At 66.5% G+C, this 17,920-nt stretch overlaps 1 protein-coding gene and 1 long non-coding RNA gene across 4 annotated transcripts in view; both read right to left on the minus strand.

Moving 5' to 3' along the window:
• The window catches only part of KIRREL1 (kirre like nephrin family adhesion molecule 1), a 64,463-nt gene that overhangs the window by 35,228 nt on the left and 11,315 nt on the right, over positions 1-17,920 (minus strand). Inside the window, exon 1 of one of the 3 annotated variants that reach the window (XM_072759764.1) lies at positions 8,937-8,997. The exons of the other annotated variants lie outside the window; for them this stretch is intronic. Coding sequence (XP_072615865.1) covers positions 8,937-8,982 — 46 coding nt within the window. The 5' untranslated portion in view covers positions 8,983-8,997. Of the gene's footprint in view, positions 1-8,936; positions 8,998-17,920 lie in introns of those variants that run through there. 3 annotated transcript variants of the gene reach the window in all.
• LOC140599095 (uncharacterized) lies at positions 10,011-12,808 on the minus strand. Its single transcript, XR_012001824.1, has 2 exons — positions 12,382-12,808; positions 10,011-11,989 (listed from the first exon to the last, which is right to left on the minus strand). It is a non-coding gene; the product is annotated as an uncharacterized lncRNA (long non-coding RNA).

The raw sequence follows: 17,920 nt of genomic DNA on the forward strand, positions 1-17,920 counted from the left end.
GTCCCGGGAAGAGGGAGGGCAGGGGAGAGGGTGGGCAGGGGGGAGGCCAGCATCAGTGTGGGAGGGGACGGTGCAGACCCCGCCCTCGCGCCCCCTCACTCCCACCTGCAGCCCCCAGCCCCACCCACCCAGAGGTGGGGCTCAGGCCTCACCAGCCCCCAGCACCACCCCCCCACCTGCTGACCCCTGGTCCCGGAAGTGCCTCCTGCAGACCCGGAGCCACACGGTGTGCAGAGTCCACCCGGGTCCCTGAGGCTTCCGTGTGGCGCCAGCTGCTCCCTCCGCTGACCTGGGCACCCCCCACTGAACCCAGGTGAGGACCCCAAACCGAGGCACCCAAAGTTTAAGAGAAGATGAACCTCGTGCTCCGTGTCTGCAGTGTTGGCCTCACAGTGCGCGGGGTGCTGGGGAGTTGGCCCTGCCCTCGGGGGCTCCCCCACAGACCCGCCCAGCCTCCACCCTCCTCTGCACACCTCCAGGCGGCGGGAGCGGGCCGCTCAGGTCTCCCCGGCCCCGGGCCCCGGGTCCCCCCACCACCCGGTAGCTCACAGCTTCCTGCCGCCCTGCCCTCACCTGCCCGCGTCCCCAGACGTCAGGCCGCGCCAGCCCCTCCGCCCTCAGGCGGGAGCCCTCCAGGGGGACTCTGCCCACAAGGAGCCACGGCCAGGCCCCGGACTGTCCCTAGGGCTAGGCCGGCCACCCGACACACCAGTGGTCGCTGAGCACCTGCTGCAGCCCCGCCCAGGCTGAAGTCTACACGCGCTGCCTACTCAGGGGACCCGCGGCCGCGGGAGGTGGGAGCGCTCACCTCGCAGCCCGGGCCCGGTCCCCACGGAGAACCAGACAAGGCCGTCCTAACGGGACCCCACAAGTGTGTGTGCGTACGTGTGTGCACATCCAGGAGTGTACCTGTGTGCGTCCATGTGTGTACGTGTGTGCTCATGTGGGCATGTTTATGTGCATACATGTGCAGTGTAGATGTGTGCTTGCACATGCCTGTGCTTGTGCATCCGTGCATGTGTGTGCATGCATCTATGTGTGCACATGTGTGTCCATGCATATACATGTGTGCACATGTCTGTCTGTCCGTGTGTCCGTGTGTGAGCATGTGGCAGTGTGCACATAGGTGTGTGCGCACGCATGGGCATGTCCATGCATACACGTGTGCATGTGTGTACATGTGTGCGTCCCCACATGTCCATGCTTGTGCATCCATACGTGTGTGTGCGTGCACGTGCATGTGCATGTGCATGTGTGGCACAGAAAGGAACAGAGAACAGTGGGCGGCAGAGGTAGCAGCAGGACAAAGCAACCATCCCAGAAGCCGAGCGGACCGAAGGGGACCTTCCTGCTTGTTCCTCCGTGTCAGGTTCACTGTCCCACGACCACACTCACCGTCCCCTGCAGGGACCGAGGCACAGGGCGGCCTTGCTGACTGGCTGGAGTTGAATCTCTCTGCGTAGCATCCGGTCCAGGACGACGTCTAATTAACACTCTTATCGGGGGCACAAACCCCCACAACCGTCGATGGGGGCCTCCCTGCAGGGCCCGAGTCCTGCCAGGCGCCTGCCGGCCCCAGCCTGCAGCTGCCTTACGGGACGTGTCCCCACAATGGGACGACCGCTCCCCCAGACCAGGACAAGCAGATGGCGCGGAGGTCTGACCAGTGGGCCAGAGACTCGATTCCGGGTGTAGGGCCCGCGAGGGGCGCCGGCTGGACAGCCCCCACCCCACGGGGCCGGCCCTGTGCCCCCGCGGGACCGCATTCCGAGCACGAACCCACTTTCTGCCTCCCTCAGTCTCTGCAGGCCCGGGGAGGAAGAGGCCTTGGGCGTACGATTTCCCCGAGTGCACAACGACATTGGGGACACGGCTCCACGGGACGCGGGACACAAACCCCTCTGCTGGATACGGGTTTGACCGAGTCACATGCCCAGACGCGCCGTGGCCAGGACGAGGGGCACGCAGCTCCCAATTCCGGAGCACGGGGCTTCTCGGGGAGCGACGGCGCCCGGCCCGGCCCCCAGAGCCCAGGCCCTGCTCAGGACCTCGGGAGGGCCCCGGTGTCACCCATGGAGAAGCCACGGGGAATCCCACGCGCAGCTCCGCACGGCTGGGCTCCTCCTGACGCCTCAAGAGATTGCGGCCCCCACACCTCAGGGCCTGCAGCGGGGGCCACGCCCCACCGCACCCTGCTTCCATCCGGGTGACCTCAGGGAGCCCCCAAGCTCCGGGGCTTCGGTGTCCCTTCCCGGAAGCCCAGGAGGCGGAGCGCGGTGCCGCCTGCCACGCAGCGCTTCTGGGCGACAGCAGCGGGACAGACAGCTCCCGTCACTGCCTGCGGATTTGGAGTTTTGTACCACGTGCATCATGTGCTAAAAATAGAAACTTAAAAATGTCACAGAAACACATGACGTCATCAGGTGACGGCACTGTGCACAGAAGGCCGCTGCTTCCCTGCTTCCCTGCCCCCCCCCCGCAGCCTCCCGGCCTCGCACGCGGCCCCCGCGACAGCCCGTTAGCGCTGCGCGGCCCACACGCCCGCAGCTGGGCCCCGTGGGGCGACCTGACCCTCACGCCGCGCTCACCCCGGGCCACACGCCATTCTGTGCTTCAGCAGATGACCGTGAAGATGCGGGCCTGTCATCCTCCTCAGGGAGGGGACCCTCGGGGAAGGGGGGTGTCCAGGCAGGCCACGTGGGGCGGCGGGGGGACATGCTACCTGGACAGGGTCCCCGGCTCCACCCGGCTCTAGGCGGGAGGACAGCCCCCCCACACGGCCAGTCTGTCCATCGTGCGATGGGGACACCAACACCCACTTCCCTTTGTGGGACTGCGGTGACATCAAGGGAATGCGCAGGTGGCAGGGAACGGAAAGTGCTCCAACCCTGCTGCTCAGGAAACCGGGGGAAGAGCAATAAAACACAACGGAGCCAATTCCTACAAGTCCAAGCATCGGGGGTGCAGGGGGAGGTCACGGGGGCAGGCGGAGGTCACGGGGTTGCAGTGGGAGGTCACAGGGTGCAGCAAGAGATCACGGGAGTGCAGTAAGGAGGTCACAGGTATGCAGTGGGAGGTCATGGGGGTGCAGCGAGAGGTCACGGGGGTGCAGCGGGAGGTCACGGGTGCAGAGGGAGGTCAGAGGGTGCAGGGGAGGTCACGGGGTGCAGCAGGAGGTCATGGGGTACAGCAGGCCACAGGGTGCACCAGGAGGTCACAGGGTGCAAGGGAGGTCACAGTGCTCATGTGTCTGAAGTCGTCCCTGGCTGATGCTTCCAGGGCTGAGAGGCCCCTGCCCTAGGAGCTCCAGGGGACTCTCCCTGAGGGCCCAGGCCCAGCGCACCCACGGAGGTGATCTGCCCACCCGGTGACAGTGGAGTCTCTCCCACCCCCCAGCCCTGCTGGCCCATCAGCCCCATTTCAGAGAACGGCCTTGGGGCAAGGTCACGGGCAGCACAGCCACCCAGCGCTCGGGCCCAGCGGCCCCGTCAAGGCCTCGCCGGGAGGCGGTGGACAAGCTGCCTCACTTCTCTGCGCCTCAGACTCCGTTGTGTGACGGGGACCCACACCACAGGGCCCCCGCGAAGGCCACTCGCGGCTCACGCGGAAACGCGGGAATGGCCCTGGTGCCTGGCGCACGGCTGCAGCCCGTAGGCTGGGGTTACAACCAGCGGCGGCGGCCTCGGGACACGCTCTGGCCACGTCCCCAGGGCCTCCCTCGCCCGGATGCCCCGTTACACGGTCCCGGGCCGTGACAGGCCCCGCTGGGTGGTGGCGGTGCGCCTGGCCTCCACGGCACCGAGGGGCTGCCCGGGGTGTGTTGCACCAAACCCGCGGGGCCGGGGCAGGAGGACGAGGGGCTGCCCCAGATGCACTTCCCGAGCCTGTGACATCAGGAGGCAAAGCGTCATGGCAGCCCAGCCGGTGACATGGGGCAGGGGGGAAGGCCCCCGGAGGTGCTGGGGACCTGGGGACGGGGACCGCGGCTCCAGCTGCTGCCCCCCCCCGCCTCTTCCTCGCGTGGCTCTAGGCTCCGCGGCTCCTCTAAGAGGCCAGCAGCGCCCCGCTCCCAGGGGAGCCGCTGTCCCCCACCTCCCAGGTGCCCTGAGGCACGGCGCCCGCCACCAGCGCCAGGGAGGCCGTGTCCGGCGGTCCCCACCTGCCATCCTGCCAGCTTGGCCCCGCGCTGCCCTCCTGCCCCTCCCCTCCGCTCCTGCTGCTCGCTGAGGGCCTTCCTCAGACCTCCTGCCGAGGAGGGAGGCACACGCGGCCCCTAGGGGGGGAGTGGGGCGTCCCCTTCCCTGCTGCCCCTCGGGCCGCAGCTGCCTTCACCATCCACCATCGTCCCCTCCCTGGGCCCCAGGATCGGCTTCCTGAGGTGGCCCCGTGCCCCTGCCATTTCCTGACCTTCTCTGCCCCCCCAGGCCATCCCTGGTCTCATCGCTGAGGCTCCCCTTCTGCCCCTCTACCCTCCAGCTGCCCTCTCCTGCCATCCCCCCTGCTGGTTCTCCTCCTCCCTCCTCCCCTCCCCACAGGGGGCTCCACCAGGGAAAGGCGGTGGACCCTTCGGGGTCCGTATTTGGGCAGGAGGCCGGCACCTCGAGGAGCACACTGGCGCACCTCCCCATCCCCTGCCCCAGGAGCCCAGGTCCACGGCGGGTCCCAGAGACCCAGGGGCCCAGGAAACCCAGGGGTGGACGGGCCTGTGGGCCTAGGTCGGGACCCAGGAGCCAGGAGGCCCTCCCCACACGAGGGGTGGCGGTACCGGGGTGGCCTGGTCATCTCGGTGGCCTCCTGCCGGCCACTCCCGGGCCGTCCACAGCAGAGAACCGCGGCTGGCGGTCGGGCTGGGTTCTGAGGTCAGGGCGGAGCGGCTGCTGGGGGGACACTCCAATGCCCCCCAGTCATGTCCAGGCCCCCCCCCCCACAGGCCGGGATGCCGTCTTGCACCCTGCACCCGAGGCCGCCCCGTGCTCATCCTCCAGCTGCACAACCTCGGCCACTACGCCTTTCCAATGTGTGCGCAAAACCTCTGCCTCAGTTTACCCCCTCCTGCCACTCATTCCTGCCCCCCTTTCTCCCAGATGATGCCGCACACGGCCTGGGTGCCTCCCCTAGCACAATAACTCAGGTTTCCTCCCCATTTTTTCAAACAGTGACATTGCACTTCCTCCAGGAAGCCTTCCTGGACTGATCCTGTCTTTCAGAAGGAGAGAAATTACGGAAGTGTAGCTTATGGAAGTGTAGCATGAGTGCACCCAGTGCCAGGGCGCTTCAGCGTGTTGCTGAGCAGAGGGAGTATGACCTGACCTCCTCCTGGTGCTGCCCCACCGCAGGGGGAGGGGATTTCCAGAACCACCGCTCAGACTCCACCCCCCAAGCAGCCTTCCCTGCAGTCGCAGTCTCCCCTACATCATCAGTGTTGGCAGTGGGGCTCCTAGGCTGCACCCACGCCTGGGAGGGGCGGCCCAACTGCGCTCCTGACTCGTCAGCGCCCCGGGCCTGGCACCAGGAAAAGCCGGCAGGAACCTCGGAGCCTGGGGGCACAGGGAAACGTGGGCACTCGCCCCCGGCTAAACCCACAGGGCCCTAGGCCTCCCCTCGCAGGCCCCGCCCCCGGGGGGCTCCACTGGAACTTCTAGCCCTTCCTCCCCCGCCCCCTCCACCAAGGCCTACCATCCTCAGCCCTCTTCACGGCTCTGGGACAAGCCCGTGGACAGGAGACATGAGGAGCCCCATGGGCCCCACGCAGAAGTGCGGAAGGCCCCCCTGGACCCGATGTCACCTGGAGAGGTCGCTCCTGGGTCCTCCTGGCCCCCCCCACCAAGTCCTAGGTCTCTTCTTGCTCGCATAGCAGCGCCGGGTCCACGCGGGTGGGAGTCCACGGAGCGCGGGGCAAGGTGGACTGGGCCGCGCACTCCAGCAGGTGCACAGCCCTGTTTGCACACAGGAATCCAGATGTGGGGGCCCCTGGGGGGCTCAGTGGGTGAGAGTCTGCTTTCAGCCCAGGGCGTGACCCCGGGGTCCTGGGATCGAGTCCCACATCGGGCTCCCTGCATGGAGCCTGCTCCTTCCTCTGCCTGGGTCTCTCTCTCTCTCTCTGTCTCTCATGAATAAATAAATAAAATCTTTAAAACAAAAGAAGAAAGAACCCAGCTGCTGCGGCAGGAGCGGACCCAGGGGAGCAGCGCTCGCCTCAGCCCTTGGACCTTCCCCTTCTCTCTGAAGCGGCTGCTGTGAAATCTGTGCCCGCGTGGGGTTCACCCCTTGGCCGCGGGCCGGGTGGCGGGGGGCAGAGGCTGGGGGGCAAGTCCGACTTCCGAGCGTGGCGTGGCGGGGAGCCCGGGGGCATGTGCGGTCCCGCGACCCCGGGGCAGCCCCCAGGCTCTGGGTGCGCGCGGACCGGGGAAGCGAGCCCCAGGAGTACAGGTGCCCCATCCTGGGCTGAGGCAGCAGCAGTGCCAGGCCCCACCCAAGCGGCCCCCCGAAAGCCCTGCCTGAGGACGCCTCAGGGCGCTGAGCACGAGTCGGGGGCCGCGGAGGGGTGACTGCAGGTCCCCGGGCGGCACCTTCTCTGTCCCCGCACAGCACGCCCCCAGCCCTGCTCCAGACCCGCACCTGGAAGGACGTCCGTCCGGCCAAGCAGCCTGGGGCTCTCCGCACCCCGATGGCTTCCTCCCCTTGCGCTCCAGCCCCAGTGCCCAAGCCCCACCACAGCCGCTCACGCAGGCCCGAGGGAGCACACGCACGGCGTGTCCCCAGGCCCTGCGAGGGACCCCCCTTCCTGCAGCCCACACAGCCCCAGGGCCTCCCAGGCCCCAGGGAAGGAGGAAGGCGAGAAACGCCACAATTTCACCCCGAAACACAGAAGGCCACAGCTGACACGGTCTTGACCCGCGCTGACCTCCTTGAGTTACGGGCCAGAGGGGAGGCCCGGGGAGGTGGAGCGAAGGGCTCCGAGCCACACAGCTGGCACAGGAAGGACCCCGAGGTGAGGGCGATGCCTGACGCACCCCAGCCCCCCCAAACTCAGGAGTCACCCCCACCTGCGGGGCAGGCGAGTTCTGTTAGGGGCAGGATCTGCTTCAGGTTCAGGAGGGACGGGCCCTGGGCCCCCAGGAGAGGGGCCTGGTTACCAACCGGCCACCCGGGTCTCAGGAGGAAGTGAAGACCTTTCATGATCTGACCCCAGGAAAGTCCACCAAGTCCTGGAATGAAGTCCAGATACAGCGCTTCCGACGGAGAGCTTTTGGGGTTTTGGCGGGGGTGCTTCCTGGAGGAAGCGCTGCGTCCATCCGGGGGCTCGGGCTCTGAGCAGAAGCCATGCCACGGCCCCCTCGAGCGCTGGAGCCCAGTGCCCTCCGGGGCAGTCCCGTCGCCCCCCGTATCCCAGGAAGAGCAGCGGCGTAGACAGTGCAGAAGTCATTGGCTTCGGAAAGCAGAAAAATGAGTTTTCAGCAGCACCCGACGGTGTCCCGGCCGCTGAGGCTGCGGCCGGGAGGCAGGCCTGGAGCCCTCCCTTCCCGGGACCTGCCCGAAGCTCGGTGGGGCGGTGGCTCTGCAAGCTCCGTGCGTGTGTGTGCATGTGGCGTGTGCACGTGAGTGCATGTGTGTGGAGTGTGTGTGCACGCACGCCCGCGTCGCCCCCCTGTGTGGCAGGCCCCAGAGGGAAGGGAGAGCGCGTCCCCAACGCCCCGGGGCGCCCAGTCCGTGGGGGAGGCAGTGGGCATGACCCACTGTGACCAAGACTGACGCAGGGGCCACGTTGAGGCTGAGGCCTCCACTTGGAGAGCAAAGGGTGTTTTGCTGGGAGGACGTGGAGGACAGGCCTGAGAGGACTCCCTGTGCCCTCGGGGCAGACACAGGTCCAGGAGGAAGGATGAGAAGAGGGCTCCCTGGGGACCCTGCACGTGGGCAAGGGAGAGCTGGGAGGTGAGGAAAGGCAGGGGCTGTTCAGGGGATGTAGAGGGGACACACGGCCTGGGCTGGCTTTCAGTCCCCTCCCAGTGGGGGAGGTCTGGGCCCTGGGGCCCTGTCCCCCTTAGAGCAGAGGAAACAGCAAACCCCAGATCCCCAGACCCCCAGGCCCCTGGCCCCCGGGGCCCTGACACCCCATGATGGGCCTTGGTGGGGCTCTGGCTCAGGTCCTGCCCCCAGGCTCATTCCCAGGCGATCCCTGCCCCAGCCGGCCGCCTGTCCCCGACCCCACAGAGGGGCCGCCTGTCTGTCGCCCGGACCCCCGCCCGGGCCTTCCTCTCCAGGCTCTGAGGCCTGGGGCCTCCCTTTCAGCTCCCCTCCCCGGCGCTGCTTTAAAACTGCAGGGGAGGAGGATGGAGGGGAGCAGCCCTCTGCCCTTCCCTGCTCTGCCTCTGCGGTTGCGCTCAGCAATGATCCTACAGGCCTGGAATCCCAGGAATTTCCTGCCCCGCGCTCCCTGCGAGAGCTGAGACCCAGCAATTAGGCCCAGAGTTTCCACTCCTGCTGCCCCCGCCCCAGCCAGGCGCCTGGGCACAGCCCGCTCCCAGGGCCCCCCCACACCGGCCGCGCCAAGGCCGCCCCTGGGCCACCCTGCCCTCACCCCGCGGTCAGCCGCCCCAGCCTGGGCCAGAACGGGCCACACCCTTTCCTCCACCCCCTGGGATCCCAGAACCCTGCTAGGCACACGGGGCTCCCACCTCGGGATCACTCAGTCCTTTCTCTCTCTCTCTCTCTCTCTCTCTCTCTTTTTTTTTTTTTTAACTTTCTTTTCCTTTCCTCCAAACCGGCCCGGCCTCCGCTCTAACCCTAACCCTTCCTCCTCCACCCGGCCTGTTTCTGTGCGCCCGCCCACCCCAGCCCTGCCCAGTCTCCCTCCTCCCGCCCTCCCCCCTCAGCTCCTGGGCTCCCAGGGTCTCATTAGGTACTGACTCCTCCGATCCACACATGTCCCGGCTCACCCTCTGCAGGCTGACAGTCAGACCTGCTCCCCGGCAGCATGTCCATGGCCAGGACCTTCCAGAAGCCAGGGTGGAAGGTCTGGGCTCCCACTTCTGGGGTTCAGGCAGAGACCCGGGGACCAGAACGGGGGAGGATGCTCCGAGTCACCCGAAGGAGCCCTTACATAACTCCCTTCTGCAGCAGCCAGAACAGCAGAAGCGAGTTTCTCTCCCTAATCACATTTTGTTGAGGCTCCTGGGAAGATCCGCCCTCGTCCCTCATCACACAGCAGCCCATGCTGGGTGCTGGGTCCCGGGTGCTGGCTCGGGCCGCCTGGGAGTCAAGCACTTGCCGCAGATAGTCCTCCTGCCAGGGCCGCTGCCCGGCCGCCCGGTGAGTGGGGGCTCCGTCCTGCTCCGTCCAGGCCCCCTTCCCGCCCTGCTAGACCCCCTTCCTAATGCCCGTGCCACCCCCTTCTCATTCTCCCTCACTGGCGGCGGATGTTTCTGAATCCTCTCTGCCCCACGACCCGGGAGGTTGGACCAGCTGCTTCCACGTGCCCCTTCGTCCACACCGTGCACTCCCTCCCTCCCCAGGCAGGCACCCTGCCCTCCGCCAGGCAGGCACCCTGCCCTCCGCCAGCCAGGCTACATCAGCCAGGCTACATCGCTGCCGCCCTCACCCGGGCCTCCTCTCCTCCCAGGCCCTGAGTCCTGGTAATCGTGGGCCGGGCTGAAATGCAAACCCGGGCTTGGCGGCTTCCAGAAGCCTCGGGAGGAGGATACTCGGTGAAAATGTGGATGGGAACGCGCGCTACCCCGCTACCCCGCTCCCTTCAGCCTAGAGTCTCCAGTCCCCCCTTCCCTCCCAACAAAGCTTTTCTGTCAGGTTTCTGACTCTGATGAAGACTTTTAGCCGCAGCCCTTCTCCCCGCCACCCCCCCCAATTCTGAAGGATCTTTTGTCTTCTGAGCGAAAGAACTGAGGGATTCCAAAGGCGGCCTTCTTTCTTTTCCCCCTTGTAAGTAATTGGGGAAGAATTTTAAAAAGAAAAAATCTGAAGGATAAAAGACAGGAAAAAACAATATGCAGCTATTTTCTTTCTCAAAAATTTATTTTAATGGAAAACAAGAGAAAGACCTTGAGGAAAAGACAGAAGAAGGCTGGGAGAAATGCAGAAGCAGGAGGGGGGTCGGACATGTGACCCGGCACTTAGGAGGACCATAACCAGGAGCACTCGGGGGCTCATCACAGGGAACACATGGGGGCCTGTCACTGGGAGCACTCGGGAGCCCATCACTGGGAGGACTCGGGAGCCCATCACTGGGAGCACTCGGGAGCCCGTCACTGGGAGGACTCGGGAGCCCGTCACTGGGAGCACTCGGGAGCCCGTCACTGGGAGCACTCGGGAGCCCGTCACTGGGAGCACTAAGGAGCCTGTCACTGGGAGCACTAGGGAGCCCATCACAGAGAGCTCTTGGGGGAACCCATCACTGGGAACACACAGGATCCTGTCACTGGGAGCACATGGGAGGCCATAACGGGGAGCACTTGGGGGCTCATCACTGGGAGCACTCAGGTGCCCATCACTGGGAGCACTCAGAAGCCCATCACTGGGAGGACTCAGGAACCCATAACCGGGAGCACTCAGGGGAGCCCATCACTGGGAACACATGGGATCCTGTCACTGGGAGCACATTGGAGGCCATAATAGGGAGCACTTGGGGGCTCATCACTGGGAGCACTCGGGAGCCCATAACGGGAGCACTCGGGGACCCATCACTGGAAGGACTTGGGTGCCCATCACTGGGAGCACCCAGGACACCCATCACTGGGAGGACTTGGGTGCCCATCAACAGGGCTGCATGTCTACTGAACAGTTTCTCCCAATTAGAAAAGAAGGAACTGGAAGCCCCCGCTGAGGCCGTAGGAAGAGCGCTCCCCTCCGTGCAGCACCTGGCAGTGCCTGGCATTCAGTAAATGCTCAATAAGGGCAGGAATGAGCAAAACAGGCTGTCACGGGCTAAAGGTGCTGTTTTTCGTTCCCCCCGGGGACCAGATGAAAGGCTGGCTGAGGACAGAGCGACAAGAGGCACAGGGCTCAGGCCCGTCTCCCGGGGTGCAGGTGTGCGAGGCCCCCAGAGGTCACACGGTGCCGACCTCTTCTCGTCCTACCCGTGGCCTTCCCTGGGCCAATGAGAAGGCAGGTGTGATCATCAAGACCTCAGCCCGGCGCCCGCGTCCCAGCGTTCAAGGGAATTACTTGGAGGCAGTAGCGGGTGTTGCCCGCGGGGAGCCCCCCTCCCGCGCCCCCGGGGGTGGACTGCACCTGCACACCTCACCCGGGGCTCCCGCGGCTCTCCACAGTCCGCTCCACCGACGATACCAGGTGGCCTACGACCGCGGCTCGCATCTTAGGAGCTGCTCACTGCCTGGCTGCCCGCCCGGGTGCAGGTTCTGCCCCATCTCAACTGACTGGATTTACCCCATGAAAGATTCGGGGCCATATACACAGCCGTTTAGTCCAGGACACGCACGGTACGTTTCTAGGAGAAAGTCGGCAGTGGGCAGTGGGCGAGGCGGGGCTGGAGCGTCGAGCCAGAAAGAGAAGCAAGATGGGAGCAACGACTCGAGCTCGGGCCCAGTTAGTCTGCTCGGTGCTCGCCAGGAGCTTCCGAGCAGCAAGTGCAACGAGGGCGAAGCCAAAAATCAGTGACGCAACGTCCCATTGCCTCAAAATAAAAACCAGCTGGCGGCTTGGGAAGAGCACGGCCACAGCACGTTCTCCGCGGATGCTCAGCAAGGACGCGTGGTGCGCTGAGCCACGTCCGGCAACATCCCCCCCACCCAGTAAATACCGAGTTTCAAGGCTCAGGGGAAGCAATTCCTGGGGGGCCCGTCAGTCCCTGCCGGCCGCTCTCTGAGGCTCTGGCTCAGTCTGGGGATAAACCCAGAGTATCTGCAGGCGAGGACAGCAGGGAGGCGTCACGGCTGAGGGAGAGCACCCCACGGGAGGCCGGACTCTTGCCCCAGCACAGCCACTGCTCCCACGGCCACTGGTTCCCGGGAGGCACCTGCAGGGAAGGAGCCAGAAGCCAAGACTGTGGGCCGCCAGCTACGCCAAAGTCCGCGGCAGGGGGGGCTGCTTGAGTGGAACCCCCAAAATACAAAAGTACTTGGGCATTTAAAATAAATCTCTACGGCATACACGGAAGCCCCAAATATTGTTTAGCTCCTGGCCATCCTGAGGCTGGGGAGAGGGGATCCTGCTGGAGGCACCCCCCCCCCACCTGGAGCATCCAGGTGAGTGGCTCCAGCAAAGCTCGTGGCCACTGCTGGACCCTCACCCCCTCTGGACGGAGAGCCCGGGGACCCCATCTCACCCCCCGAGGCAGCACAGAGGTCAGCCAGCCGGTGACCCTGCGTCCTGTACCCTGGAGATCACCCGGCGGGAGGCCGTCCACACCTGAGGTCCCCCCCTTCCCGGCGTGCGGGGTCCAGAAGCTCTTCCGCGGAGGGATCCTGATTTGACCAGAGCCCTGCCCGCTGACCCCGGCCTTCTCCTCGGGGCTGGGGGCTGGGCCTCCGGGCCTGGGCGGCCCCAGGCGCAGGGGAGGAGGTGGAGGCAGCGCTGGAGCTCAGGTGCCGCTGAGCCCCTGGGTGAACGAGGACCCGGCGTCCCAGGCGTCCACCCCCCGACACAATGGCCAGGAGTCTGGAACCTGCAGCCTGTTACTTAATTATCTCTGAATGGTTTTTGTTCCTGGCTTTAAACATTTACCCCTGTTGGGTTTTCACGCCTTCACCAGGGCCTCTGTCTCCTTTTCTTTGCGGTTGCCATGGCAACGACTCCAGGCGTACAACTGCTCTCTGATTTTAAATAAAAAGTTGAGGTTTCTCTCTCTCTTCCCTCCCCCCTCCCCCCTCGTTCTCTCTGGGATGGATGAGGTTTCGCTCTCATCCCGGCCCTCCCCTTCACCTTCCTCCCTGCCCTGCGTCCTCCATCCAGCTGCTTCCTTATCATCACCTCTTCTCTCATTTCCTCCTTCCACCTGCCTCCCCCCCCCGCCCCCCCCTCCCCAGACCTTCAGGCTCCAGGCTGGCCCTAATCCCCAGGCTGCGGGGGTGGGGCGGGGGTGGGGGACAGGGCACATCCGGGAGCCCCACAGGCTCCTGATCTCACCACCGGACCTCCAGGTCTGTGCCACGGAAGTGGGGCGGGAGGGGTGTTGGGGGGAGGCGGCGGGAACGGGGTGCAGGCTCCGCTCAGGGCCATGGGTCACAGACCCTCTCTCGAGTCCCGTGCTCACTGCTGTCGGGGCGGGAGGCAATCAGCGGCTTTCAAACCTGAGAAGCCTCGGCAGGTGCGAGGCGAGGGGCAGTGGGGTACGGGGGCACCTGAGACCCTGCCGTCCTGCCACCTGGCACCGCCTGCACCGCCAAGGCCGAGGGGTGGCAGGGCAGTCCCAGGCGGGCAGGCCGTGGCACCGGGGACACCCGTCACCGGAGGCATCGCTCCGACACCCAGGGGTCCTGGGCCCCGAGGCCTTTGCGTGAACGCACCCTCACAACCCCAGGCGGGAGCGCAGACGGGCTTGCTGGGACGCGGCGCCGTGTGAGGTCACCATCACCCCGACGGTCAGGGCGGGCGCTGCAGCCTATGCAGGGACTCCCGACGACGAACCCAGAGCGTCAGGACTCGATCCGACCGCGCGCTTCCAGCGGCCCAGGTCCCTGCCCGGTGGCCACGCAGGTGCCGGGACCCAGGTGTCCGCCCCACGGGGCATGCACGTGCCCCTGCGCAGAGGGAGCGCCCCAGGCAGGCCCTGCCAGGGAGCCTGCGGGTCCTGGGTACCCTCCAGCTGCGAGGAGCCCGCGGGGCCCGGGCGCCAGGCTGTCCGGCCGGAGAAACCCCAAACGGGCACAGTAGGTGCCCACGGAGTGAAGTGGGCCTGTGATACTCCGTCCCCAGCGTCCTGAGTTCAAGTCCTGGCTGCGCGCGCGGAGCTCACTTCACAAGACACTAGAAAAGTCAGAATCAGGGTCCTGGACTGGGGGTGCTCAGAAAGCAGAGGCCGAGCACAGGGTGGGGGGACCCGGACCAGGGGGAAGAGGCTCAGGCAAGGCTCCCGGCGGCGACCTCCCAGGCCCCCCCGGCCCTCCAGAGCCCAGGGCCCCAGGGACCCCGCCTGAGCAGCGGCCCCAGCGTGCAGGGGGCAGGGCCCTGACCCCAGGCCTCTCCCAGAGCAGATGCTGACCCTGCCGGCCCCGAGCTCCCCACCGGCCCGGCGCCCGGACCCGGACCCCTCGGCCTCCGGGGCCTCTGGGGCCCCTCCCAGGCTCAGCCCCTCTCTTCAAACTTGCTCCCAGAGGAGGAAAACAGGCCCCGAAGCTCCCCTGGGGGCCCTGACCCTCGGCTGCCAAGGAGGCCCAGGCATGACTTATGAAAGAGGTTGGGGTTTGTTGTTTGTTATTTTTGTTTTGTTTTTCACAAAACACAACCCAGGGCCTCGGGGAACTTGCAATCTGGTGGAAAACCGAAAGGTCAGTGCTTTAAGCGGAGTCTGTGAAATGAGATAAAGGGGAGGTAAGTCAGGAGGGGCCCCTGGAGGCGTCGTCGGGCATGGGGGGGCGCCCGCACACGGCTCCCGTCTGCGCCCTGGTTTTCATTCCTCCCTCCCCCCCAGCCCAGCTCCAGTAGGGCTCGGAGATGATTAAAACCAAAAGAATTTTAAATGTCTGGAATTCACTTTTCACCGCTGATGCCATTTGCTTATTTTCCCTCCCTCTCCTCCCTGCTCGTAATTCCTCCTCCTGGGAGGGCTGTTTGCTTCCCTGCTCCACTCGCCCAGACGGGGCAGGGGGTCCCAGCGCCCCAGGGCCCACCAGGCCAGGGTGCCTGCCCTGCGGGGAGCGGGAGGGAGGGCGGGGAGGGCGCGAGGCCTGGATCTGCCTGCCCCACGTTCCCAGAGCAAGAGAAGAAATAGCTTTCGGGGAAAGAAAGCTGCCAAATGTTTATGTTCCCACAAGACTCGGCAAAGTCTTTTCATAGACCCGAGCTGACGGTCAGGGCGACGCCAGAGCACGTCTCCCCAGGGAGAGATCTTATGTGGGCCCGAGCGCGCCCACAGCCCCCCTCAGGCCCCCACCCCGAGCGCAGGGTCCCCCTGGGACCGTGGACATCATGTGCGCCCCAAGCATATGGTCTACCCGGGACCGTGGACGCGGACTGCACCCTGAGCACAGGGTCCCCCCGGGATTGTGGACGCCATGCACCCCGAGCACCTGGTCCACCCGGACCATGGACGCTGTGCGTGCCCTGAGCACAGGGTCCCCCCCAGGACCATGAACACCATGCACCCCGAGCACCTGGTACCCCCGGGACCGTGGACGTCACGTGCGCCCCGAGGGCCTGGTCCGCCTAGGACCATGGACCCGCGCACCCTAAGCACCTGGTCCACCCGGGACCGTGGACACTGCGCACCCCGAGCGCCTGGTCCATCCAGGACTGTGGACACCCAGTGTGCCCCAAGTGCATGGTCCGCCCAGGACCATGGATGCCGTGCACCCCGAACACCTGGTCCACCCGGGACCGTGGACACTGAGTGCACCCCGAGCGCAGGGTCCCCCCAGGACCATGGATGCTGCGCGCACCCCGAACGTCTGATCCATCCGGGACTGTGGACGCGACGCGCATGGCCCTGGGGGGGATCCGCTCCTGATTTCCTGCGCCAAGTCCAGAGCATGCTCGACAGCATGGAAACGTGCCCCCCCCAGGCCACCCCACCCACGCCCCTTGCCGTCCTGGGTGACCCTGCTCCGGGCCTCTGGAGTCCGAACCTCCCCAACCCGAATCGGACACCCAGGGCCGGCCTCCTCCGGCAAGAGCAGTTCTCCTCGTGAACTCCCACAGGACGGTGGCCAGGAGCCGGGAACCGGCCGCCAGAGCCGCCAGAGTCTTGGAGACTTAACCTCCTCATTTTACGGTGAAATAAAACACAGGCCAGGTCACTGGGTCACAACCGGGGCTAAGCTGCACAGCCAGACTCCCGAGCCAGTGCTCTCTCGCATCGGCTCCTGGATACAGCTGTTCCTGTTGCGGTGCCTCCGCCCCCGAGGCCGGCTCAGAAGGGGGACAGGAGGGCTCGCGGGGTCACAGTGGCCTCCTCAGGGGGCCTCACCCCGCAGAGGGAACTCAGGGGCTCAGGGGCTCGCGTGACAACCCCAAGGCCTCACAACTCTGGGGGAAGCGCGAGGAAAGCCTGAGGCCTGCGGCGAGGCCGGGGCGGGAGCCTCGTGGACGCGGAGCCTCGGGTCCCTGGCGCCCGGTGATGGTGGCCCGCGTCCCACGGGGTGGGGCCCCGCGCTGCCTGCCGGTCCCCGTGGGGTTAGGTGAAGCCCCAGGGGACACCGCTGTCCCTTCCCCTCCAGCACAGACTTCTTGGGCCACGACCCGGGGTCCCGCCTGGATGGAGGCCCCCACCCGCAGGCCGCTCACCCGGCACACACCGGAGGGACTTCACCTGCGACCACGTCGTGCTCCTCACTAGGCCCCTGTGTGGCCACAGGGGGGCGGGAGGCCGGGGGCACACAGCTGGGGGGTGGGGGCCCCGGGGTGCAGGTGCAGCGGGCGGGTTCAGGGGCGCAGGTGGGCCTCCCCAGGCAGCACCTCCCTCGGCCCCCTCGGCTCCCACGGCTGCAGGGGGCGCCCAGGCCGCCTGGGGCCCCTTCTCTCCTCCCTGCGCCCCCTCCCACCCACGCCCCCCCCCTCGGCGTCCCTCCCTTCCCCCCACCCCCGTGCTGCCGGCTTGGAGCAGGAGGTTATGAAAATGAGCTGCGTGCCCAGGAGACTGTAATTATCTGCTAAGTGTGAAAGCCAGAGTGATTAATTAAGAGATAATAAAAAGGAAAGGAGGGCGAGAGGGGGCCTTGCGGCTTTGCTTTGATGATAGAACCTGAGGTGAGCCCGGCAATTAGGGGAATCTTTATCGAGAGTTAGCCATAATCCACAAATTATCAGGCACCGAATGCTGCGGGAGCGGGCCCGGCTCAGGCCTGCCGAGGGACAGGCCTGCAGACGCCGAAGGGCCGCGGGGGACGCGGGAGACCGGGCCGAGGGGAGCACGGGCACCGGGTGGCCGCAGGGAGCGGGTGCGAGCACTGCGGGGTCACACGTGACGGGGCAATGCCACAGCTCCCGCGGCCCCCTCGCCTCACGTGGGCAGGCTCCTCCCTCAGGGTCCCCGCCTGGGACCGGCCTCGCCCCCATCCCCCCCAGGGCCCCTGCCCCCGACCAGGGCCCCATCCCCCCTACCAGAGCCCCATCTCCCCCTCCAGGGTCCCCATTCCCCCACCCAAGGCCCTCGTTCCCCCAACCAGGGCCCCATTCCCCCCCCCAGAGCTCCCATTCCCCCAACCAGGGCCCACATCTCCCCCTCCAGGGCCCCTGTTCCCCCCCCCAGGACCCTGATCAGGGCCTCTGTTTGCCCCCCAGGGTCCCCGACCCCACCCAGGGCCCCATCCCCCCCATCCCCCTGTCCCCCACCCCCTGCCCATCCAGGGCACCTTCCTAATGGACCCTGCAGACCCGAATCTCTGTCTCCTTCCGAGCAGATGTACAAGGGGTTCAAACCCACCGTCTAGACAACCCTCGCATGCGGGGGAGGATCTAGGCCCCGCTGCCCCCCAGGGAAACCACGTCTGCTCCCTCAGGTCAGGTCCAGAGCCACGGTCTGCACCATCTCACGGGGCCCAGGCTCCCAGGGGACCCCAAAGGCAGACCCCCACCCTCCTCTGCCCACATGGAGGCCCCCGGGTCACCCCCCCCCGCCCCGGCATGGCTGGGCCGAGGACACCCCCCGTGACGCCTCCTGTGACACTGGAACGGGGCCTGCCGGGGGTCTGCCTCCTCCGTGCCCTCAGCCCGCAGCCCCAGCCGTCGGGGCCCCCTCCCCCGGCCCTGAGCAGCGGGAATGGGGGGCCCTGGGCTGTCGGCCGGTGGGAAG

This window comes from Vulpes vulpes, chromosome 5, assembly GCF_048418805.1.
Source record: "Vulpes vulpes isolate BD-2025 chromosome 5, VulVul3, whole genome shotgun sequence".
In the NCBI taxonomy this organism is placed as follows: domain Eukaryota; kingdom Metazoa; phylum Chordata; class Mammalia; order Carnivora; family Canidae; genus Vulpes; species Vulpes vulpes.